This window comes from Paroedura picta, unplaced genomic scaffold (assembly GCF_049243985.1).
Source record: "Paroedura picta isolate Pp20150507F unplaced genomic scaffold, Ppicta_v3.0 Ppicta_v3_sca21, whole genome shotgun sequence".
NCBI classification, from domain to species: domain Eukaryota; kingdom Metazoa; phylum Chordata; class Lepidosauria; order Squamata; family Gekkonidae; genus Paroedura; species Paroedura picta.
In genome coordinates, this window is record NW_027518618.1 from 527,492 (window position 1) to 553,144 (window position 25,653).

The 25,653-nt window shown below is 52.2% G+C and overlaps 1 protein-coding gene across 1 annotated transcript; it reads right to left on the minus strand.

The window, feature by feature from the left end:
- Nucleotides 1-811: 811 nt before the first annotated feature.
- GIPR (gastric inhibitory polypeptide receptor) lies at nucleotides 812-23,599 on the minus strand. The gene is made up of 14 exons (XM_077318427.1): nucleotides 23,498-23,599; nucleotides 17,657-17,829; nucleotides 15,398-15,497; nucleotides 14,916-15,023; nucleotides 14,369-14,490; nucleotides 11,415-11,518; nucleotides 9,877-10,018; nucleotides 9,597-9,756; nucleotides 8,108-8,168; nucleotides 7,128-7,197; nucleotides 5,403-5,491; nucleotides 4,386-4,524; nucleotides 2,350-2,391; nucleotides 812-1,397 (listed from the first exon to the last, which is right to left on the minus strand). The coding sequence occupies exons 2-14, from the start codon at nucleotides 17,711-17,713 to the stop codon at nucleotides 1,086-1,088; spliced, it is 1,506 nt and encodes a 501-aa protein (XP_077174542.1). The 5' UTR covers nucleotides 17,714-17,829; nucleotides 23,498-23,599; the 3' UTR covers nucleotides 812-1,085.
- Nucleotides 23,600-25,653: the final 2,054 nt, after the last annotated feature.

Below are 25,653 nucleotides of genomic sequence, written 5' to 3' on the forward strand. Positions count from 1 at the left end.
ATTCCCATGAGCCCCTGGCAGCAAACCTGGCAGGGGCTGGGTTAAAATCTCAGACAAGGATCTGGGAAATCCAGCTTCGAATCACCACTTGTCTGCTGAGTTACCGCAGGCCAGTCACACCCCCTCTGCCAAACCTACCTCACAGGGCTCTTGTGAAGATAAAACAGACCTTGAGGAGAACGGCAAACTGCTTTGGGTCCCTGTTGGAGCTACAGATGGGATATACATTCAGTTTAGAAAAAGGCTGGATCAACCCCAAATCAGGGCCTCCTAATGCTTGTAAAAACATCCAAGGAGCCCAAAGGAGCGAAGAAGTCCAGAAGAAATCCGTCGACCTGTGCTGTGTTCGTATTGTACGGATGGAGCCAGCAAACAGTATCCCTTTGGATGGCCATAGCAAGGGGTCAACCTGTGGTCCTCCAGATGTTCATGGACTACAACTCCCATGAGCCCCTGCCAGCGAATGCTGGCAGGGGCTTATGGGAATTGTAGTCCATGAACATCTGGAGGACCACAGGTTGACTACCCCTAGGTCACTCTGAACAGGAAGCCCACCAGAGAGCCTAGGAAACTGGTTTCCACATCCTTGTGAGTAAAGGCCAAATCATTATACCAGAGATGTAGGGCTGGCTTGCCCCACGCAGGGCTCACCTCTGTTCTCTCTGTGGGTGAAAGAATTTAGGTCGGAAAGCAGCGAGGATCTACGATGAAGCTTCAGACATGTGTGTTTCGACCCACATATTGTCAGTTGTGGTTCACCAGTCACCTAAATGCAAATAATGTTTTTGAAAACTTGTTTCCAGCATGCCAAGTCCGCCTGCTCCGCTGCCCAGAGAGGAATGTGACTCCCCCAGGGGAAGACAGGACTGTTTACTGATGTGGGGTCTGTGGGGGGGGGGGGTAACGTGCCTCAGGGGGACGCATTTCCTGTTGGCAAGTGGTGCGGCAAAAGCTTTGCAGTCAGTCTCCGAGGGCCGCCCCACACAGAGCAGTCACGTCCATCCCCCCCAAAATTTGCTCTGCCTTGGCTTTCTCATGGCCCCTCATGTTTTGCATTCTCTCGGCCGCCAGCAGGGAGCGGCAGGTCAGCAGCTGTTTGGGGGGCTCGGAGGTGCCCGTTTGGCCTCAGGGGAGCCCCCTGCCCTGTCTCCGGCCTTCGTCCTGATGGGGGTGTACCAACAGGATTTGCCTCCCAGGGGAGCTGGCTGTAAGCCTGTTGCCTTGGGGGGAGCTCCTCCTTCTGGGCCTCCTGGGAGCTGGGGGCTGCTCTCCTTTTGGCAGCAGTGGCTTCTCCGGCTGCGCCAGGACATCCAGGCCCTGCGGCTTCGGCCCGGCTTCTCCAGCAGGCTGGCGGCCAGCTGGCACTGTTGCCACTTCCTCCAGATCTCGGCCTGGACCTGGAGAAAGAGGGAGAGAGGGAAAAGCAAGCAGAAAGACATAACATTTATATCCGTTCCCTTCTCTCACCGTTCTAGGAGTCACATGCTCCTAGTGAAGTTTGTGGGTAGCAGATATAGGGAGCCTCCACACTCAGAGGCAGTCAGCCTCTGTATCTCAGAGTCAGGGAAGGCCTTGGCCCCTGCTCGACCCTCCAGAGGAGCAGCCATCAACCTGTGAAACTCCTCACCACAAGTTATATTAATGGTCAGAAGCTCAGATGGCTTGAAGATGTGATGCAAATTCCTGGAAGGTTGCCACTGATGAATCTAACTGGACCCTCCCTGTCCAGGAGCAGTCTACCTCTGCGTACCAGTTGCTGGGGGTGACATCAGGGGACAACTGTAGCCTCTGAGCCCCATTGATGGGCTACCTGTAGCAGCCAGATCTTGGAAGCAAAGCAAGTTTGCTCTGGCTAGTACTTGGAGGGGAGACCCCCAATTAAATTCGGGGTTGCCGTTGAGACCCAGGCAACGGCCAACCCCCCCTGAACATCTCCTGCAGGGAAACCCCTGGGAGGGGCTCACCATCAGGGACGCCAGCTCCCCCCTGTGGTGGGATGGGGGGATAGGGTGGGGGACAGGGAGCTGAAGGGAGGCCTCCCTCCAAAGCATCTGTTTCCTCCGGGGGAACTGGTCTCTGTACTTTGGAGCTGAGCTGTAATCCCAGGCGCTGCCCAGGCTGGCACCCTTAGCCCCGCCATAACTGGGTTGGGACTTGACAGGGCTCTATTGTTGTTGTTGGCTTGCAGCTGTGGAGGGAGAGCATTCGGGATCTTTGCGTGGACTTGCAGGACCTTCTCTTGTTCCGGCAGAGCCCCCCTTGAGCCCCCTCCCGCACGGCAGGGGCTTCCCTTTTCCAAGTGGGGGGATGGGGGACAGGAGAGGAGAGCCCCCCCCCCCCAAGACTTACCTCCTTGTTGAAGAAACAATAGAGGATGCTCACCAGCAGGCCCTGCAAGATCAAACAGCAGTGGCGACTCAGGAAGGGCATCTACACCGCAGGCGTGAATTGGTTTCAGCGTTACTCTGTCCTCCAGGAAGTTCGAGGCATTGCTGTTTGGGCAGTGGTAATTCTGGAGGGGATTCCCCTCCTGCAGGAGCGGTATAAATAAAAGGCTAAGGGGTGCAGGGGTGGGCTCAGTCTGGGATGGGGGGGCCAATGATTGGCCCCTTGGCCCTGGACTGAGAAGCGGAGGGGCTAATCGGGAGGTGCTTTGCGCCTCCCGATTGGCCCCTCCACTTGTCAGTCCGGGGCCAATTGGGAGGTGTACACAGCGCACCTCCCGATTGGCCCTCAGAGCCCCGGACTATCATTCCCACCAGCCCACCAACTCCCACGCCTGGCTGCGGCTGCCTGCCACCATTATTCTGCTCGCCAGCCACGCTACAGGTAGGCGGCCGGAAACACGCATGCCACGGACCCTTCCACCCCATCCTGCCCCCCTCCCAAATGCCTTCCCTCTCCCTGACAACCGTGCCCGGGCTCCGGCCACTGCCCCGATGCACTGCCGGCCCCTGGAGCCCTGCCCCCTTGCCTTTTGCTCTCTGCTCTGCCGCTGGACCGCCTCCGTCGACACTCGCCGGGGGGTGGGGGGGAGCTGCACATCCCCCGCCCCTTCCAGCCCCGTCCTAGCACCCATTTCACTACTGCATGCAATGGGCTCTATTTCTCGTTCCCGTATAAACCGAACATGCGGGTGAATTCACCATCAGCCAACATACTTCCATGGTATTATTAGACGATCGTCGTGTGTGTGAAATATTGAATACAAAAGATCTATTAAGGCAGGGGTAGTCAAACTGCGACCCTCCAGATGTCCATGGACTACAATTCCCATGAGCCCCTGCCAGCATTCGCTGGCAGGGGCTCCTGGGAACTGTAGTCCATGGACATCTGGAGGGCCGCAGTTTGACTACCCCTGTATTAAGGCATATACATTGTTTCAGATCAACTTCTGATAATCTCGACAGAGGCCTGCGAGACTTGCACGGATGTATGTTGGGTCATTATGAATTAGCCCCCATGTTCGGTTTATACGGGAATGTTTGTTGCATGGGGAGAAACCATTCAACGGATAAATCAATGTGGGCGTTTTCCATATAGACTTTCCTATTCAGCCTTTTACGATTCTTATTTTTGAGCTTCAGTCTTGAGGAATCAAAGATTCTATCCTCGACGACCTGGAGGGTGGCAACCCCACTCCCTACCAGGAGACCAGGGGTAGCCAACTGGTGGCTCTCTGGATGTCCATGGACTACAATTCCCATGAGCCCTGGCCAGAGAGCCACCATTTGGTCCCCACCCCTGCAGTCGACTATCCCAAGAGGCTGAGATGACTGTTAAACCCCAGGTGGAGATTCCGGCAAGCAGTCCTGGGTATAGTCTGCTCAGAGCTTTTATTCCAGTCCCAGGTCGATTCAGCCCCTGCCATCTCCACTGAATGCGATGTCCATTTTGATTTTGTCAGATTTAAATTTTCCCACTGCAAACAAACATGATTGATCCGGAGTGACCCTACCTTTATCCTGCAATATCCTAGAGTGGTTTTAACCCTCAATATTTGAAGAATTGGATTGAGAAAGCATGCAGAGCTCTGCCTCCTTCGAATTTGTTCCTGAACTCCATGGTAGAGAAGCCCTGATTGGCCAGGGTATCAGTTCCTGGTTTCCTTAAAGGGGAAGCCCTAACTTTTCTCAGCAGCGTAAACTTCTCTCAGTAGAGATTTGCCTCTTCTTTTTTTCTCCCTCCTCTGCTGTCTCCAATCCTCTCTCCCCCCCCCCATTCAAGAAAAGAAAGAAAGAAGCTCCTGCTGCTCTTGGTTCCCCCTCCCCTTCTGAGCTTCCCTAACCATGTGCAGAACACGTTTCTCTTTCAATGGGGGGGGGGGGAGCTGGATCCACAACGGAATAAACAAAGTAAGGGCAGATTCAGCCCTGGCCTGTCACCTGGAAGGAGTTGAGGAAGAGCTCAAAGAAGTATTTGATGTAGTGCAGGATCCCCCCAGCTTGCTCCTCGGTGACCAGCGCAAAGACCACCTCGTGGATCCCCAGTAGGGGGATAAGAGTCAGCGTCGACTTGGCCAACCTGAGAAAGTACAGAGGCAAACACAACGGTGCGGATTGTGTGTCTACTCGGGGGTGACCCAACAGAACCACTGTCCCCCCGATGAGCCACTTCTGAAACCAAATGGAAAGCTCTAATCCCCAGAGGCTGGGATATGCAGTTGGACCCCAAGTCAGGGAGGATGGACCAGTAGAGCCTCCATGTTCAGAGGTAGTGTACCTTTAAAAGCCAGTTCTGAAGAAGAAGAAGAAGAAGAAGAAGAAGAAGAAGAAGAAGAAGAAGAAGAAGAAGAAGAAGAGCTGTTTTTTTATACCCCACTTTTCACTCGGAGGAATCTCCAAGTGGCTTAGAGACTCCTTTCCCTTCCTCTCTCCCTAACGGGCATCCTGCAAGGTAGGTGATGCTGAAAGAGCTCTGTGAGAACAGCCCTAAGAGAACTGGGACTAAAATCACCCAGCTGGCTGAATGTGAAGAATCGAACTCAGTTCTCCAGGTTAGAGGTCGCCACCCTTAACCATGATACTGGGAGCTGTAAGCGGAGGAAACCTTTGTTTCTCACTTTTGGAGGGATCTCACTGGGAAAACTGGGATGCCGGACTCCATGGACCTCTGGTCTGATCCAGTAAAGGTGCTCAAAAGCACACAATCATGTGCAAGTATGAAGGGCCATATTTACCACCAAGGACCTCTGATTGGCTGGCTGTACAGCTTGTGTTCCCTTTGGACAGGAATGCCTATATTACCTGCCTCCCCGCCATCTCCGCATCCAAGACCCAGTGCCTTCCTGCTCTGCCTTATTCATTCCCAGGCCTACTTTCCTTTGGTGTCCAGCCAGATCATGTCCCATCAGAACGACCAAGCCCCTCTCCCCCCCCCGCCCCCGGCAGTCCCTTCCTTACCGAAATCTGTAATCTGCTTGGTGCATCTGTTGTGCTTGGAGTTTGGAGACCAGGATCTTGATGATGCGGATGAAGATCACAAAATTGACCTGGGAAAGGTGAGGGAGGACACTGAAGGGCGGGATTCTCCCTGGCTGGGACTCCCTGCCCCCCCTTCTAGTACCCGCCCCCAAGGATGGCAGCTCCCCCTTCCAGAACTGGACTGCCCAGACTGATCTGGACAAACTGGGGCCAGGAATTCTTGCTCTCTGTTTTAAAGGCTGGCTTGCTGGGAGGGGAGGGGGGCTAAAACTAAAACAAGCAAGCAAATGAAATCAGGCAGAAGTTTAGAGCTGGGAGGTAATCCCAAAGGTCATCTAGTCCAAGGCCCTCTGCAATGCAGGAACTGGAGCGTGTCCAGGGGAGGGCTACAAAGATGGTGAGGGGTTTGGAGACCAAGACATATGAGGAAAGGTTGGGGGAGCCTTATCTGTTTAGCCTGGAGAGAAGGCGACTGAGAGGGGATATGATAACCATCTTCAAATACTTGAAGGGCTGTCATAGAGAAGATGGGGCACAGCTGTTATCTGTTGCCCCAGAAGATCAGACCAGAAGCAATGGGTTGAAATTAATTCAAAGAATGTTCGGCTAAACATCTGGAAGAAGTTCCTGACAGTCAGAGCGGTTCCTCAGTGGAACAGGCTTCCTCAGGAGATGGTGGGTTCTCCATCTCTGGAAGTTTTTAAGCAGAGGCTAGAGAGTCATCTGACATAAATGTTGATTTTATGAACTTGGACAGGTGGTGAGTGGCTGGGCAGGAAGGGGTGGGCCAGTGTTTGTCTCTTGTGGCCTTTCCTTGCCTCCCCAGGGAATTGCTGATCACCACTGTGGGATGGTAGGTGAATTCCCTCCAGGCCAGGCTGGATTCTGGAGACTTTTGGTGATGGTCGGGGATCGCTTGGGCATGGAATTGGGGTCACTATAGGTGGGCAGGTACTTATAAGTTCCTGCATTGTGCAGAGGGTTGGACTAGATGACTCTGGAGGTCCCTTCCAACTCTATGATTTTATGATTCTATGATTCCGAGTTCACCACTACCTCCCCACATCCACCCCTGTAATGAACCCAGAGCTCTGTCCAGAGGAAGGCAAAAAGGCTCCAGGATCCTTGGCCCATCTGGCCTGTAGGAAAATTCCTTCCTGGTCCCAAAGTGGGAGCTGGCATTCCCCTGGGGCATGCAAGAAAGGCCCAAGAGAGCAGAACACTGGCTCACCCCTTCCTCTCGCCACCTGCCTCAGTTCACAAAATCTGTCTAGCAGGCAGGTGGCCAGCTAGCCCCTGCTTAAAAACTTCCAAGGAAGGAGAGCCTGCCCCTGCCCGAGGAAGCCTTTCCCACTGAGGAAACCCCCCCCCCCCAACTCTCAGGAAATTCTTCCCGATGTTTCAGCCCAAACTCTTGGCATAATTTGGTTCTGGTCTGCTGCAATAGAAAACACCCCCTCTCCTTCCTCGAATGCTTGACAGAAGATGGTGCGCATGGAATTCAGGGATGGTTCGCTTTCCGCCTGCATCATGCCTCTCCGATGCCAAAAGCACGTGGCCCTTCCAGAGCTGCTGTTGTCCCCCAGAAGAAGAGAGCAAGGAGCAGCTGGTGCAGGGAGCCACTGACTTCAGATTAAACCAGGGATGGAGTTTGGCCCACGACCGCCGGTCTGAGGGGTCCCTGCTCTGCGCACTGCGACTTACGAAGATGGCCAGCAGAATGGGGCAGCGGATGATCCACCAGTAGCCCATGTGCTCATTTCTCTCCCAGCACCTGGAATGGGGATGCCAAGGTGTAGGCAGGTGAGACCAGAAAAGAAGAGAAAGAGAAAGAAACTGAAGTCCAAGATGCAGGTCGATCTCGGTGGCAGAGTTCAAATTTCGAAAGGGGCGGGACCCCAGTTGCTTAAAGCAGGGGTAGTCAAACTGCGGCCCCCCAGATGTCCATGGACTACAATTCCCATGAGCCCCTGCCAGCGCTCGCTTTTCTCTACCCGAAGGAGCCTCAAAGCAGCTTCCAATGAGGGTTGTGCGCTTCGGCACAGTTCGGCCGGCTTGCCGATCACCGAAGCCTGAGGTGGCCAGTGCCCCTCCTCTTCACGCCACAGCGCTGGCCTCCTATGCGCAGCTTCGGGCTTCGGTGATCGCTGAGGCAGCTGAACTGCACCGAACCGCACAACCCTGGCCTTCCTTTCTCCTCCCCACAACAGACAGCCTGTGAGGGAGGTGTGGCTGAGAGAGCTCTGAGAGGACTGCCCAGTCAGAACAGCAATATCAGGACTGTGACTAGCCCAAGGTCACCCAGCTGGTTGCACGTGGAGGAGGAGCAGGGTATCAAACCCAGCTGGAGGAGTGGGGAATCAAGCTTGGCTCACCAGACTGGAAGCCGCCATACTTAACCATGACACCCCGCTGGCTTAGCTCAACTTCTCCCTCTCTAAAGAGAGGATTTGGGATTGTGCAGGGCTGAGTTCCCCTTTTGTGTGGGGATCATCTGAGGGGGATTCTGATCAATCCCTCTTTTCTTAAGTTTAAGCGGGTCAGTACCTTGGGTAGCATCCCGAATCTTCACTCAGCAACTCAGAAGCAGCTGGATATTTCAGTATGATGATAATATTATAGCAATAACAGTGACCCAAATATGGGTAGAAGTTTTTTTGGGTTTTGGGGCCAGATCGACTTACTCCTTGTTTTCATAGAGGTATCGCATGATCACCCAGGGGACGACGAACAGGACTGGTGCCCCTGCACAGAGACACAGAGAGGGATGGAGTTACTGCCATGCCATCCCTGGGAAGGGGACCTAACAGTAACCTCCTTTCATTTGCCCCCCCCCCCCCGGAGAGCTTAGCACCCTGACGTTCTCTGCGGGCTCCCTGCAGGGCAGGCCACACCAGGAGGCCAAAAGGGTATTGTCCAAAGCTGGTGGCAAACGAGTTAACGATAACAGAGTAAGCAATAAAATATAGATTTAACCTGAAGTGTGTGTGTTTTATTTAAGCAAAGTGGCCATAACGACAGCTAAGTAAATCGCTGGCTTTATCTGTCCTCGGGCAAGTGCTCAGATTCTAAACGGACTCAAAGGACGATCGATAAATGCCTGCCTCTTAGCGAGTCATCTCATCGATCCGGCCAGGTCTGCATTGTCTCCTCTGGCTGGATCGGCTGTGTCCCCCCCCCCCCCCCCCGCAGGCCTTTAACTGGAGGTCTGCAGGGCCACCCTGAGGGCGGAATTAGCCCCTTCTGAATCAAGGGAGCCGGGAGGGAAAGAAGGGCAGAACATTTAGGATCCTGGGTCTAAAGCAGAGGATGGAGGCCGATCTTGTGACCCAACTGCAAGAGATTGGCAAACATCTTTTGGGCAATGAAAAATAAGAGGAAAAGCTGTTTTCTTATACCCTGCTTTTCACTACCCAAAGGAGTCTCAAAGGGGCTTACCAACACCTTCCCTTTCCTCTCCCCACAACAGACACCCTGTGAGGTAGGTAGGCTTTAGAGATCCATGTGAGAACTGGCCTGCGAGAACAGCTCTACCAGAATGGTGATTAGCTCAAGACACTCTGTGAGGTAAGTAAGGCTGATAGAGTTCTGCGAGAACTGCTCTGCAAGAACAGCTTTAAGATAACAGTGACAAGCTCACGGCACACTATAAGGGAGGTAGGGCTGAGAGAGCCCTACAAGAACTGTTTTGTAAGAACAGCTTTAACTGAATGGTGACCAGCCCAAGACACCCCGTGAGATAGGTAGGGCTGAGAGAGCTCTGCGAGAACTGTTATGCAATAATAGCTCTAAGAGAATGGTGACAAGCCCATGGCACCCTATGAGGGAGGTGAGGCTGAGAGAGCTCTGAGAGAACTGGGACTCGCCCAAACTGGCTCTATGAGGAGTAGGAGCAGGAAATCAAACCCAGTTCTCCAGATTGGAGTCCACCACTCAACCACAACACCTTGCAGGCACTCAGAGCTGGGAGAACCCCTAGCCCAGGGGTAGTCAAACTGCTGCCCTCCAGATGTCCATGGACTACAATTCCCACGAGCCCCTGCCAGCATTCGCTGGCAGGGGCTCCTGGGAATTGTAGTCCATGGACATCTGGAGGGCCGCAGTTTGACTACCCCTGCCCTAGCCCATAGTGCCCTGTGTGCTACAGCCGTCCCGCAACAGGCACAGACTCACCCCATCCGAGCAGCAGGTATCCTGGGAAGCAGCTCTCCTCAGAGAAGGCCTTGAGCCCCAGCAGGTTGTGGAGATAAAGGCCCTCCACAAGGAGCCAGCCGTAGTTTGTGCCGACACAGTACTGGCTCAGGGTCTGGGCCATCCGGCAGCCGACAGGAGCCTGAATGTGCGGAGGACGGAGAAAGAGGGAGAGAAGCAGCAGAGTCCAGGCCCTCCCCTATCCCATCTCTCCCTCCCAGACCACAATGGGCACCGTTTCCCTTTCTCCCCTGCTTGTTACCTGTCCCATTGGAAAGCGGGAGAGAGCGTTCCTGGAGAAATGCAGCCAGAGGAGGCCGTCCCGGGAAAGGATGGAGGCAGCTCGTAGCATGAAGGAAAAGAAAAGGTTCATGTGGATGAAATTGCGGACACAGCGCAGCTTTCTGTGGGGGAACGAGAGAGGAAGGAGTCGTCTCTATACCCCGTCGGGGGATCTGTCTCTCCACAATCCCAGACAGCTGATGGACTGCTGAATTAGAGGTGCACTAGCGGTGGTTGAGCAACAGCCCACTGTACTGAAATGCATGGTGCAGTTAATGCTTTAGCCCCGTGGCCCTCAGATTTTCTAAATGTACTATGCTTTTCAGGGCTCACTTGCCCGATTCTGCCTCACTCGTAGTTCAAGGTGGATTAATTTTACATCTCATATCAAATTGTGCCTCATAGCTAATAATCTGATCTGAGGCCAGGGGTCCCTGAGATGGGGCCCATGTAAGGTTGCCAACTCCAGGTAAAGAAATGCCTGGAAATTTGGGGGGAGGAGCCTGAGAAGGGCGGAGTTCAGGAAGGGGAGGGACTTAAGTGGAGAAGAATGCCCGCCTTTCAAAGCAGCCATTTTTTCCAGCGGGATGTCGGGAGATTGGTTGCAATAGCAGAAGACCTCCAGCCATCCTCTGGAGGTTGGCACCTCTACTCACAAGCCAAAACTCAGGACTGGATAAGTTTATAGCTGACTATTTAAAATGCATCTCACTGCCATTTTGCATGCCACGCAAAATAAAAAGCAAAACTTTAGTTCCAAGCAGGCCACGGTTTGAGAACCACTGTTTTCAGCAGCAGCAGGGGAACTCTTGCTTTACTATACACTGCATGGACAAGAAGGGCTGGGAGTGTTTCTTGGCAGAAATTTGCTGCTCTACATCTCCAGGCTGGTTGACAAGTTCCTGTTTCTTTGAGGGTTCCCCCCCCCCCCGTTCTACATATATTTTGCCTGCTTGGTGTTGTGGTTAAAAGTGGTGGCTTCTAATCTGGTGAGCCAGGTTTGAGTCCCTACTCCTTCGAATGTGGTCAGCTGGGTGATCTTGGGCTCATCACAGTCCTGTTAGAAGCCGCTCTCACAGAGCAGTTCTCCCAGAGCTCTCTCAGCCCACCTACCTGACAGGGTGTCTGTTGTGGGGCGAGGAAAGGGAAGGTGATTGGAAGCTGCTTGTAGATTCCTTTGGGTAGAGAAAAAGCAGCATATAAGAACCAATTCTTCTTCTTCTTGCGCCCTCTAGTGGCCAATACGATATGACAGTGGTTTATGTCAAGAATGGAAACCTGCTGTTTAAATCTGCACAGAGATATGATGGATGTAAACCACTGTAATATTGAATCGACCCCTAGAGGAGTGAAATACAGAAGGTACTGACCCCCCATCCCCCAAAGGCACAGGAACTTACAAGATAGGAACCTGAAAATGCAGGAAGGCCCTCTGTTTTCCCTTTCTTTCATTGTAGCTAGTTCCCCCCCGCCCCATTTTGATAACTGCTGCCAGGGAAGCTTAGCTTTTCCCATCACCTAAAAGATGCCAGCAGGAAGAGGGCTCCCAGCAGAGCCACCAGCGAGACAGAGTAGCCCACTGTGTACATCAGTCGGATTTGATCCAGAATCCACAGGTGCCTCTGGAAGAAAAGAGAAACAGAAACCAGCACTCTAGAGAAATTTCTGTTTCAGTTAATAGCACATCTGGGGGTAATCTGCATTATGGGAAAGTTGCAAAAGCACCGCTAAAAACGACGTGGTATATCTTAGCTCTGCACACAAGAGTGGAATTGGTCCACGAAACCCAGTGAATTATTTTCCTCTCTGCACGGTTTTAAAATTTTCCTTCTGGCTGAATAAGAAGGCCTGTAACTGTCACTATAAAGCAGGGGTAGCCAAACTGCGGCCCTCCAGATGTCCATGGACTACAATTCCCAGGAGCCCCTGCCAGCGAATGCTGGCAGGGGCTCCTGGGAATTGTAGTCCATGGACATCTGGAGAGCCGCAGTTTGACTACCCCTGCTATAAAGTAAAAAAAGGAAATGCAAGACAATGTAATGTTTAAAAGCCGCCATCCAGTGTGTCTGTGAATATTTTCTTGTTTAAATCTATCTTGGTGATATACCGGAAGCAGAACAGGCCTTCCCCAATTGTCCTTATTGCGTTCCCCCTGCCCTAATTAAACAGATTTGCTCTTCTCAATTAGAAACACGTTTTGTTGGTGAATCAATTGCCAGGTGAGTAATCCACTCATGAAACCGATTTTTTTTCAAAAGCAACTCTGCAGCTCTTGTTGACAACTTGAGTTGCCAACCTCCAGGTAAAGCCTGAAGATCTCCCAGAATTCCATCTGATCTTGAGGCTATAGAGATCAGTTCCCACAGAAGAAATGGCTCTTTTGGAGGGAGAACTGCATGGCACCCCTTGAGGGCCCTCCCCACCCAGGTTCCATCTCTACAATCTTTCTGAATTTCCCAACCCATAATTGGAAACCTTTTCTGATCTCTGAATGCGTCAGGCATATGTCCCCATGGTTTTCTGAGTGTGGGTTAGAAAATCAGATGGAAAATAGGATCCTAGCCAGAAATTTCAGGCAGAGGCAGACTTGGATATTAACCAAAAAGGATTTTATTGACAAACAGCTTAAAAGTCCCTAACACAAAGTCCTACTATTTCAACTAAACAAGCATACAAGAGAAAAGAGAAACGTTGAGATGGTACGAAAGGGGATTAAGCTTTGGGCCAAAAAAGGTTTTAATATCTACCTTCTACAACATGGATAAGTCCAAGAACAATGAAAGAAGCAACAAGACAAGCCAATGTACCATGCCAGGTGTGGAACAGGACACGTGGACTGGGTTGTGCCTTTTTAAATAGCCAAAAATGTGTCTTGAGGCCAGGATTGGGAAGTCAGTCCCCAAAACACTGTGTTTGAACTAATTACTGGTGTGAAATGGAGGCTTTAGCAAGTCTGTGGCAAAAAAAACATTGAGTGAAAGGGAAACCTCCGGAATGAGGGACTTCAGGAACGGTGTTATCAGCCAGCTGCCACATCACCTTCATGCCTGAATAAGTATTTGGGTGCAACCAAGTCCCTTTGCTAATAAATTAGTGACAGTCTGACTCTCACAGGGTATGTGGAACACATAGCTGCTGTGGGGCTCCTTGGTCTCTCACACAGACACACACGGACTCCTTCCTCTCCCCACTTCCCCTCCCCTCTCCCTGCTTCCCTCTTGCTTCCTCAACCTCCTCCTTGGTCCCTCCCCCTCCCTCTCTCTCAGACATACTCACATGCACACAACCTCCCCCCTCCCCCCTCCCTCCTTACCTCTTGTGGCAGGAGGGCTGCCATGTTCTGTGGCCCTCTGCCACCTCCACCGCCACTGTCGCTGCCCTGGCCTCAGCCACTTTGGCCGCTGCCTTGGCCTCGGCCTCCTCCACCTCCTCTGCTTGTTGCCTCCCTACCTCCTCTGGCACACTCCCTGGGGCAGGACAATGGACTTCATGCCTGTACTGATTTCTGTCCCATGGGGCACGCCAGAAGATTTGTTCCACATAAAAAATGGGTGCCATCCATTACGTTACTTCGTGATGGCCAGAAACCAGAATCCTGTTGCAGGAGGTTGACATGTCACTTAGAGCAAGAATGGCCTTCCTCTGGCACACAAACCTGCCTGCGCGAGCTCCCTAGCTCGGCCATATCATAGAATCATAGAGTTGGAAGAGACCTAATGGGTCATTTAGACCAGGGGTAGTCAACCTGTGGTCCTCCAGGTGTCCATGGCAGGGGCTCATGGGAATTGTAGTCCATGGACATCTGGAGGACCACAGGTTGACTACCCCTGATCTAGTCCAACCCCCTGCACTACGCAGGACACTCACATCCCAATCGCTCATCCACTTAACCTGCCACCCCCTTGAGCCTTCACAGAATCAGCCTCTCTGTCAGATGGCTTTCCAGCCTCTATTTAAAAATCTCCTAAGAGGGAGAACCCTCCACCTCCCGAGGAAGCTTGTTCCACTGAGAAACCGCTCTAACTGTCAGGAACTTCTTCCGGAGGTTTAGATGGAATTTCTTTTGAATTAATTTCATCCCATTCGTTCTGGTCTGTCCGTCTGGGGCAAGAGAGAACAATTCTGCTCCATCCTCCATATGGCAGCCTTTTAAATACTTGAAGATGGTTATCAGATCCCCTCTCAGTCGTCTCCTCTCCAGGCTACACAGACCAAGCTCCCCCAACCTTTCCTCCTACGTCTTGGTCTCCAAACCCCTCACCCTCTTTGTTGCCCTCCTCTGGACATGCTCCAGTTTGTCTGCTTATTTGGCTAAGGTGTACCAGAAATATCATTACGAAGGAGGGTTTGTGGACAAAGCCCCCCTTGTGCACAGGGAGGGGGCCTGGGGTGCCAGCACAGGAGCAGCTGACTGCTAAGCAATTTTCCAAACTCTCTAGGCAGAGTTGAGGTCCCTTGCCCCTTGGACCTACCTGGGAGGGGAGCTCCTCTTTGCGGACCTCGCACTGGGAATGATTTCGCCAAGGGGCACCTGATCCATCCAGCACCCACTGTCCGTCTGGGCCGCACTTCTGGAACACGAAGCCTCCTTGCACTGCAGGGGGAGCAGAGAAAGGGACGACACGGAGCTGAGGCACCCCAGATCGGACGAGTGGTCCATCTATGCAGCATGCACTTTCCCACAGCGGCTAGGAAGCAAGCCACAAAGAGGGGCACCCCCCACAGGGCTATGGCAAGAAGTACAGGCACTGGCCGCTGAGATCCCAGGTGTAGGGCAGGCAGAGGGGCAACCTGGCCGGATGTGAGGCTAGTTTGGAGTCCTGGGATGAAGAACGAAGAAGAATCATAAGTATCTTTCCAGCCGCTGCCTGAAGACTCACTGGTGGGTTTTAAGCAAATACTTATCATGGATGCTTTCGGCCAGGGGTGTCCAAACTGTGGCTCTCTGGGTGTTCATGGACTACAATTCCCATGAGCCCCTGACAGCACGTGTTTCCGGGATCTGCCAGCCACAATTACCTTGCTGGTGCCAAGGCAGGTACCAAGGGCAGGGCACCCTGGCAGAGGTGTTGGGTTGGGCATCGCTCCAGCAGGCATACATATCAAACGTCCGGTTGCACACCAAGCCTAGAAGCAAGAGAGAGCCAGAGGGATGGTGACCCTCTTCTTCGGCCAAGCGGAAGGGGGTCCTTGGGGCAGCCAGACTTGGACTCTTTGAGAGAACCAGGCCCGGTAGACTTCGCATGGGAGATTTTACCTCCTTTCTCCAGATCAAGGATGCATGGGAGGGGTGGGGTCTGGGCTGGGGCCTGGGAAGGGCAGGGTTGGGGGAGGGACTTTAGCCAAGATATCATGTAGCCCACCCTCCAAAACTGCCATTCTTCCCCCTCTCCCAGGGAACTGGTCTTCAGTCTGAAGATTTCCAGTCCCCACCTGGAGACAGGCAGCCTTACAGTGCTCCCCGCCCCATGGGGCCACCAGCAGAAGAGACCCTGCCTCACTTGTGGGAGGGGGGTCTTCCAACATCTTGCGATGGCAGGCTTCCTGGTACCACCGCCAGGCCTCGACCACCTCTTTCGCCGAAGATCCGAGCGCGTGCGTCTGTAACGGAGAATTGGGCTTGCATCAGCTCCGCACCGAAGCTGCCAATGACTTGCAGGTGAACATCACCCTGTGCAAGCACTCGAAAGCTCACGCTTTGAATCAATCTTTGTTGGTCTTAAAGGAGCCACGGGACTCTGGTTTTGTTTGGTTGTGCTGCTTCAGACCAGCACGGCGACCCACTTGAACCCTGTGAGTGTGTGACTGGCCCCAGGGTCAACAGCAGGGGTAGTCAAACTGCGGCCCTCCAGATGTCCATGGACTACAATTCCCAGGAGCCCCTGCCAGCGAATGCTGGCAGGGGCTCCTGGGAATTGTAGTCCATGGACATCTGGAGGGCCGCAGTTTGACTACCCCTGGTCAACAGCAAGCTCCCGTGCCCAAGGCCCCCGGGGCTCCTGGATCCTAGTCCGGTACTTCAAGCACTACGCCCCGCTGCCTCGCCCATATCCATGTCTGGAAAAGCTTTGGTTGTGGGAGCACAGCCTAAAATAGCGCCCAGCTCGCCCTAAATTAAACAAGTTTGATTTTTGAGTTCCACGACAGTCCCTGGTCCTGCAGGTCTCGCAGGTTTTTGAAACGTTACCGGAAAAACAAACCACAAACAAACAAACAGACCCTGCTTGATTAAAGAGCAGCGGCCTGTGGGGCCTCGTCTAGTTTCGTATCCCACAACGGGAGTCAGTGTGGTAGAACCACTGATCCGGTTGACCCAAGTTCATATCCGGACTCTGCCGTGGGAGTTTGCTGGGTGAGTCTGGGCCAGGCACCTCTGCTCAGCCTTTCCTATCTTATCGATTTGTGAGGGGTGAAGGAAGCAGGTCCTTTTGAGCTAAAGAGAGAGGGCGCTGATAAATGAAATAATAATAAGCAAACAAATTATGAGCAAAATCCCTCTTAGGGAATGAAGGGAACACTTGTGCCCAGACTCTGATGTTCAGGGGTATACTGCCTCTGAAGCTGGAGGTTCCAGTTGACCATCCTGTCTCTCCCTCGGTGGATTTGTCAAGGGTTGCTATTAACTGAATGATGGGCCCACTTTCCATCTTGTAACCGGCCTCTCCTGATTTAAACCCAGGGATGCAGTGAGTGACCCAGCTTCCTAGAGGCCTCCTGTGGCTTTAAGAGTCGCCTGGCAACCACAAGCCGGCAGTGATTGGTCAGTGGCCGGGGAGGGTGCTGAGAAAGGATCACTGCTTGCAGAAGGAGCATCATCTCCTGGCCAGCTGGGCCTGCTCATGTGCAGAGGGGCTTCTGACTGTACCTGGGCCACATTTGCTCATCTGATGGGAACAACAGATATGGGGCAGAGGTTGTTAGCTTAGCAGAATCCCCAGAAATTAAACAGAACTTGCCAATAGCTGCATTGGTGGGGAGGGGAAGCAGTGCCAAGTCACAGCCAACCAACCTCATGGCATCCCCGTAGGGTTTCCAAGGCAAGAGCGCTCAGGGGTGGTTGGCCACTGCCTGCCTCTGTGCAGCAACCCTGGACTTCCTTGGTGGCCTCCAAGAACCAACCAGGGCCGACCCTGCTTAGCTTCTCAGGTCTGATGAAACTGAGCTAGACTGAGCCACCCAGGACAGGCCATTGCTCCAAAGCCACAGCTCCGGATTAAAGCTCCTTTTATTACGACTTGCCAAAATCATAGGATGTGTCCGATGAAGCTGATGGGCAGTAGGTTCAGGATGGGCCAAAGGAAATGCTACTTTACATAGAGAGGGATTCAAAGGTGGAATTTCCTGCCAGAAGATGTAAGGATGGCTTTAAAAGGGGATTAGACGGTTTCATGGAGGAGACTATGAACTAACCATGGTGGTTGAGGGGAACCTCCACTTCCAGAGGCACTAAACCTCTGAATTCCTGCGCCAGGAGGCAACCCCAGGGGAAGGCCTTGGCCTCTCGGGCCTTTGTTGGCTGTGCTGAGGAATCATTTGGCTGCTGTGTGAGCCAGGAGGACACTGGACTGATCCATCAGGGTTCTTCTGATGTTCTTATACTAAATACTAAAATATACAGATACTGAAATATCAAAGCTCTTGGTCACCCCCCCCCCCCCGACCGGAACGGTAGAGAGCGGCAGAGAAGAGGTCAGAAAAAATTGCATATAAGCGACCCTCCCCGAAGAGGTCCTTGAACAGCCTGGTGGCCCCCTTCTTACCTCTCCTATCCTCTGGAGTAACATAAACAGCAAGAGAAGACCCAGGGGCTCCCACATGCTGTGACGGTGGGTCAGGCATCACTTCAGTGAAAAGTGTCCTTCAAGGTGTCCCCCAGTTCTGTGGGTCTCCGTCCTCCTCCATCTGTGGCAGACCAGAGTTGGGGGGAGGCACCCTAAGGCAGAAAAAGACAAAGCAGCAAAGGATCGTTTTTAGGGTTTGGGTGTCATGGTGAAGAGTGGCGGCTTCTAATCGGGCCAGCCGGGTTTGACTCCCCGCTCCTCCACCATGCAGCCAGCTGGGTGATCTTGGGCTGATCACAGCCCTGATTGTGCTATTCTGACCAAGCAGTCCTGGGGGAGCTCTTCTCAGCCCCACCGATCTCACAGGGAGCCTGTTGTGTGGAGAGGAAGGGAAGCCACGTTGAGACTCCTGTGAGTAGTGAAAAGCTGGCATAAAACCAAACTATTCTTCTTTTAAGCCAACTGACCTTCAGCGTGACACATGTGGGGGAAAAGAGGTTTCCATGGCCCCTGAGGCAGGAAGGATAAGGGGGCAAAATTTTGGGGGGGTCCCACTTACTGAGGGGGCAGGGAATCCCTATGAGAGAAGGAGTTGTGCCAACAATAAACCCATACTTTAAAAAAATATGCTTCGTGGGCATGCCCTCCTTTCCCTCAATAGCACCCTGGCAGGAATCCCAGCTGGCTGAGCCCTGGGTACCCACTCCTGTCCAGTGCGTCTCTTACTCTCCAGCCTTTTACCTCTCTGGTCCCAGGCTAGGAAGGAGGCTAAATTTGGGGCCCCTAAAAACAGGCCCTTCCCCAAGTCTGCTGCTGGTTGTGAGAACACCAAAGGGGGGGATGGGTCAGTTTGGAAATTCCTGAAGAGGTTCAGCAGGGCTGTGATGCCATGGAGGGCCACCTTCTGCAGCTGTGGTTTCCTCCAGGGTAGCTGATCTCTGTCGTCCAGAGAACAGTTGGAATTCTGGGAGAACTCCAGGCCCTACCTAGAGGTTGGCAACCCTGGCCCTGATCTCCGACCTCTCCAAGCCAGGGCCCGATCAAGGTAGACAATGCTCCGGCCATGTGGACCTCCTGAAGGCCCCCTGGGTGTTGGCCACTGCATGACCCAGGGTGTTGGTCTGGAGGAGCCATTGGCTTGGTCCAGCATAGCATCTCTTTAGGTTCTTATGGATAAACATCTGGAACAGAGGGCCATCAGTAGCTGAGCCACAAGGTATCCAGGGGTAGTCAAACTGTGGCCCTCCAGATGTCCATGGACTACTATTCCCATGAGCCCCAGGGGCTCATGGGAATTGTAGTCCATGGACATCTGGAGGGCCACAGTTTGACTACCCCTGGAGAGGGAACCTTCTGTCCCAGGAAGGGATTCTCCTGGTGCTTGGGGGGCAACAGTGGGGAGGCTTCTGGAGTTCTGGCCCTTGGGAAGTGGTGGTTCAGGTCAACCTCAATCAAATGCCTGGTCGAGGAGCTCCCTTTTGCAGGCCCTGCAGAACGGTTCAAGTTCCACCAGGGCCCTGATCTCCTCTGGGTGGGGGCCAGGATGGAGAAAGCTCTGGCCCTGGTTGAGGTCAAGCGGGCTTCACTCCACTAGGTGGGGGCCAGGATGGAGAAAGCTCTGGCCCTGGTTGAGGTCAAGCGGGCTTCCCTGAGGCCAGGGGATCACCAGGAAGTTGGAAGTGCTGGATCGTAGGCTCTTTGGGGGTTGTAAGCAGAGATGTGATCCCCCAGGTACACTGGGCCCAGACCACATATGGCCTTAATGGTGATAACCAGAACCTTAAGTCTGATCCGGAATTCAACTGGAAGCCAGCGCAGGGGCTGAATGTGGGACCTTGGAGTTGTTGCTGGCAGCTTCATTCTGGACCAGTTGCAGTCTCTGGATCAAAGTCAAGGGCAGATTTACATAGAGCAAGTTGTAGAAGTTTAGCCTAGAGGTGACCGTCGCGTGGATCCCTGTGGCTGGGTGTTCCAGGGCCAAGGAGGGCGCTAGAAGCTTGGCTTGGCAAAGGTGGTAGAATGCCAGCCATGCTACTGACGTGATCTGAGCCTCCATTGAGTGGGAGGCATCGAGGATCACCCTCAGGTTCCTGGCGGAGTGGGCCACTGATAGCTGCACTCTGTCCAGATGGGGAGGTGTGCTTCCTCACATGGACCCTTCCTGCCCAAGCTCAGTCTTTGAAGGGTTGAGCTTCAGACGACTCTGCTTGAGCCACCTCGTCACTGCTTCCAGGCATCTGGCTAATGCTTCTGGGGGAGAGTCAGGGCGGCCATCCATCAGGAGGAAGAGCTGGGTGTCATCAGCATATTGGTGGCAACCCAGCCCAAACCTCCGCACCAGTTGAACAAGAGGGCGAATAAAGATATTGAACTGGAGAAAGAACTGCCCCATGCCAGCTGGGGATGGCTTGATGTGCTCTCGCCTAGTGCTACCCTCTGTCTGTGATTCCGGAAAAAGGAGATCAGCCACTGAAGAGCAGTTCCCCTGATCCCGGCATCGGCAAGGCAGTAAGCTAGAAGCTCATGTTGGACCGTGTCGAACGCTGCTGGGAGGTCTAGTATACAAGCAGTGCTGATCCACCCCAGTCAAACTGGCAATGGAGGTTTTCCATCAGTGTAACTAACGCAGTCTCTACCCCATGGCCAGGCCAGAAACCTGACTGGGTCAAGGACTGAAGCTCCTCCCAGGTATGCTGAAGCAGCCACGGCACTGGCTGCTTCAGGCACAAGTGCCCAGTCCTACTCCCATTTGCTGACCCCACAGATGGCCTGTATGGCCCCTTCCAACTCTATGATTCTATGGTCTAGCTAGCGAGTCCTCAGTTCAAATCTTGCCTCGTATACCCCTCCCCAAATACAACAAGCCCAGCCTGTTTTATAGGCTGTTGCAAAGTTTTTATTTTTAAAAAGCTACATAATATAGCAAGTGATGATTGAAGAGTGAAAATGTTCCGCAAATGCTAAGTGTTATTCTGTAGTATTGGCCTGCCTGTTTGTTTTTCCATGTTAGTGTTTCCTTCTTAAAGTGGAAATGAATTTCCCCTCCCTGAAAATGTCACTCTACCATTTGGTATGATAAATATTCTGCAAATAAATGCTCACATGTTTGCCGAACAAATGTGTAATGTCTGTGTTTGATTTAAGTATTTTTTATTTGACAGAATACTTCCTAACTGGTGTGTAACAACACTTAGCATCTGACCGTGAAATTCACAAGCAAGTGTTGGTGGTTGGTTCTCAGATTTTGGCATTCAAAGATAGACTGCCATTAATCATGGAGGTTCTAACAGGCTCTAATAGCTAGAGATTAAAGCAGCCTTTCTCAACTTGAGAAACCCCAGAAGCGGCACAATCGTGCAGAATATGGTTGGGAAGCAGAGCAGTGGACATGCCCATCTGGGACCACTCCCCTTCTCACCCCCTCCAGGCCCATCATTGGCCATTTTGGGAGGGGGGAAACAGGTCAACATGACCATATAAGGTCATATCACCTGATAAATAATATATTTATAAAATATATACAAATTAATTCACTTCTACCCATTCGAGAAACCCCTAAGGAGGCATCAACCCCAGGATTTCATGAAACCCTGATTGAGAAGGCCGGGATTCAGGTTAAGAGCGTAATTCCCCACAGGTCTGATGTAGACCTATGCCCCAATATTTTGTGCTGACAAGAATTATGCATTTTACCTAGGCTTGCCAACTTCCAGGCAGTGGCTGGAGATTTGCTATTGCAATTTGGGATTATTAAAGAGGGGATTGAAAACAAATCAGCCAGTATAAATCTACAGTGGGGCCTCCTTTGGAATACTGTGTATACTTCTGTGTATACTTCTGATCACTGCGCCTCAAAGAAGATATTATAGCACGGGAAAAGCTGCAGAAACGAGCAACTAGAATGCCTGAGGGGATGGAAAACCTTCCTTACAAAGAAAGGTTCAAGCACTTTTTAGCTTGGAGAATTGACAACTGAGGGGTGACAAAATTTACAAAATTATGCATAGGATACAGAAGGTAGAGAAAGATGTACCGTTTCCCCTTTCTCATAACACAAGAAATCGTGGGGTCTCAGAGATCTTAAGGAGTAGACTTAGAACAGATCAAAGGAAGTGCTTCTTTGCTCAAAGAGTCATTAACATGCAGAACTCATCGCCATAGGAACTGGAGCTGGCTACAAGCCTAAACGGCTTCCAGAAGAAACATCTGGAGCAGAGGTCCATCCATGGCTCTTAGCCCCAAGGTTGATATGGGACTTTCTGTCTGGGGCAGGGATGCTCTCTCTTCTTTGTGCTTGGGAGCAACAGTGGGTGGGCTTCTGGAGTTCTGGCCCCACTGGTGGACCTCCTGATGGCCTCTGGGTTTTGGCCATGGTGGGACACAGAGGATTGGACTGGAGGGGCCACTGGCCTGATCCAACATGGCTTCTCTTATGTCATAATGTCTGGGGCCCTGTTCCCCAAGCCCTTCCTTCTTCAGGCTCCGACCCCCAAATCTCCAGGAATTTTCCAAGCTGGAGTTGGCATCCTGATTTTCCAGATTGTTCTGGCCTCTCGTGACTCTTCACAGACTCTTCACAGCTTGTTAGAGGTGAATGCTGCCCTTTGACCCCCATCAACCAATTCCCTTCTTCTAGGATTGTAAACCTCCAAAATCAATTGGCCACACGGTATGGGTAGCTAAGCATGAAGACCATGAGAAGCAAATATATAATAGAAGTTCCAAGTTTATTTTGCGGTAGTAAGAGCTTCAGTAAAGGTTTCCTTATTTTACTTTGCTTATCAAGAACTCCCTCATGAGTAGCTCATCAAGAATTAAACAGTTTCCAGGAAGACTGCTTTCAAATCCAAAAATCTCCATCAGAATTCCATTTATCTCATTTCTAGAGCTCCTAACAGGCACATTCTCCTTTCAAGCTGTCATCTTCTAGGGCTGCCAACTTCCAAGTGGTGGTTGGAGAGATTATAGAATCATAGAGCTGGAAGGGGCCACACAGGCCATCTAGTCCCACCCCCTGCTCAGTGCAGGATCAGCCTCAAGCATCCAGGAGAAGGATCTGTCCAGCCGCTGCTTGAAGACCACCAGTGAGGGGGAGCTCCCCACCTCCTTAGGCAGCCCCTTCCACGGCTGAACTAGACTCCTAGAATCCTAGAGTGGGAAGGGGCCATGCAGGCCATCTAGTCCACCCCCTGCTCAGTGCAGGATCAGCCTCAAGCATCCAGGAGAAGGATCTGTCCAGCCGCTGCTTGAAGACTGCCAGTGAGGGGGAGCTCCCCACCTCCTGAGGCAGCCCCTTCCACTGCTGAACTAGACTCCTAGAATCATAGTTGGAAGGGGCCATGCAGGCCATCTAGTCCCACCCCCTGCTCAGTGCAGGATCAGCCTCAAGCATCCAGGAGAAGGATCTGTCCAGCCCCTGCTTGATCTGCAGAGATTAACACGTCAACGGGTTTGTGGCATGAAGCTAATCCCTGCAGTTCAAGACTTAAGGCACCAGAGCAAGGGCTGGGAAACAGCTGGCAAAGGATCCCTGAAATAGGAACCTGCCCCGTTATTAAAATCAGAAATCCCACTTGTACTAGAAAAAGGATTGCATCAGAAGAGAAAGAACATGGGCCCAAACTGTCAGCCTGTTCCAGACCTGGGGAGGCGGTCCAGATCTCCAGTCTCAAGGCTCCCCCAACACAAAGTCTAGCTTTGAGTTCGAAATATGCATCACCATCGAAAGGGGGAGCTCCCCAAGATAAGCCAAAGTTTGAAATGACTTAAACGCCCGATTGCAAAGTATATTTTCAGAATTCAAAGATGAGGAGCTCTTACCTGGCAAGGTGAAGAAGGAGAAAGGTGGCTTCCTGGCTCTGGCATCCAGCTGCACCCCCAGCAGTGCCCTTGATGGTCTGGGGTTTAAAGGCATCGTGTCTCCCTCGCCTTGTCAAGAGAGGGTGACTTAAGTGGGGAGGGGCTTATGAAGAGGAGGAGGAGGAGGAGGAGTGGGGGGCGGGGGTGGGGGCGGGGGCGGGGGCGGAGAGACGGGATCCTGTCTGCTTCTCCTGGGAGACTGCTGTGTACAACCTCTCCCCAGGGTTTGCCATGCTGACGCTTTGGCATGCACCCAGACAAGGAGTCAGGTCCTTTCCCAAAGGGCACGGATAGGTAGGCGGGTGGGTGGCAGAAACACGACCAGGCGTGATCTGTCTGCTGTTACAGGAGAAGCAGGCCAGAGAGGTTTACCTTTGGGTGAGGAGAGGAATCTTATGAATATTAACACCATGAAAGGAGGGAGACGCTACAACTTCGTGTTCCTTCAGAAGCGAAACAGATATTAAATATTCAGCTGCAAGTAGGTTCTGCAAAGTTGGATTTTAAGTTATGAACACTCAGGAAGCTGCCTTATACTGAATCAGACTGGCCATCAGGGTCAGAATTGTCTATTCAGACTGGCAGCCAGTCTCAGGCCTTTCCCAACAGCCCTTTTAAACTGGAGATGCCAGGAATTGAACCTGGGGCCTTCTCTTGTCAAGCAGAGGCTCTGCTACAGTGGCTCTCCAGGGTCCTTTTAACTGGAGATGCCAGGGATTGAACCGAGGACCTTTGGCATACAAAGCAGAGGATTTTCCACTGAGCCATGACCCGTCTTCATGGCTCTCCAGGGTTTCACACAAAGATCTTTCCCATTGCCTCCTGCTGGTCCTTTCTGCATACCTGGGACTTTCTGCATGCCAAACAGAAGCCACAACCTCCACTATAATAATGTTCTGCACCTTTCAACCCAATGGGGAGCTAAGGCAGCTTACATCATTTCCCCCTCCTCTCTTTTGCCCTCACAACAACCCTGTGAGGTAGCTTAGACTGAGGGAATCCCGGATACTAGTCAGACACTTTTGCTTTGGGAACCGGGGGAGGGGGGGGGCTTCCAAAACGATATAATTTGGGGTGAAGAAATGGGGGGGGGGCCCTCAAATCCAGCAATAAAAAAAGGGGGGGAGTAGAAACAAAAGATAACAACTGTGATGGCAGACCTACACATGAGTGTCTGTAAAGGGTTCCAACTATCTAAAGCAGGGGTAGTCAAAGTGCGGCCCTCCAGATGTCCATGGACTACAATTCCCATGAGCCCCTGCCAGCATTCGCTAGCTGTTACACGAAAAATGGACGATTCCAAATTAGTGACAAAGAGAAAAAGAATCTATCCAGTGGCTTAAGTCTCTTATATTATTTATTCACTTCGACTCTGCCAGAACGGTCTCTAGATTGTTTTCCGTTTTCAGTCTTTCATCAGTGGCAGGGGGTGGGACTAGATTCGCTAGCTGGCAGAGCATTGCTGTCCCGGACAGTGTTCCTTTTATGCCTTATAGCAGGGATAGTCAAACTCTGTCCCTCCAGATGTCCATGGACTACAATTCCCATGAGCCCCCTGCCAGCAAATGCTGGCAGGGGGCTCCTGGGAATTGTAGTCCATGGACATCTGGAGGGACGCAGTTTGACTACCCCTGATCTAAAGAAAAGTCCACATGCAATGGTTGTCTATATCCCCTGCGTTCAAATATTGATAAACTTGGGTGATTGACTGACAGGAGATATGCATTTATCTCTCCAATACTGTAAAAGTCTTTCGGAAATCTTTTGACGAAGAACCCATCTAGGAATGCCAGTTTCCAGGCGGGACCTGGGGATCCCCCAGAATCACAGTTAACTCCTGACTACAGGAGAAAATAGCTACTTTGGAGGGTGCACTCTCTGGCATCGTACCCTGCGAAGTCCCACCCCTCCCCAAACCGTGCCCTCCTCAGGCTCGACCCCCGAAAACTCAGGTATTTCCCAACCCAGAGTTGGCATCCTGAAGGCAGCTCCTTCTTGGCTTGGCTTGGCACATAGCATTCAAAACAAGACTCATCTTCCTCAAAATGAAACTGCTAGATGAGACGTCCTTAACCATTCTGAGCATGGGAACACCTTTGGAATTCTGGTGGTGTGGC

Bases quoted from the DNA above. Each gene is read 5' to 3' on its own strand.
- GIPR (XM_077318427.1), bottom strand. From the start codon at position 17,713: ATGTGGGAGCCCCTGGGTCTTCTCTTGCTGTTTATGTTACTCCAGAGG. The intron at 9,757-9,876 runs GTAACAAGCAGG...CCGCACATTCAG, and splicing joins CCCGCTTTCCAATGGGACAG to GCTCCTGTCGGCTGCCGGAT. The intron at 2,392-4,385 runs GTGACAGGCCAG...TTGATCTTGCAG, and splicing joins TCTTCCTCAACTCCTTCCAG to GGCCTGCTGGTGAGCATCCT.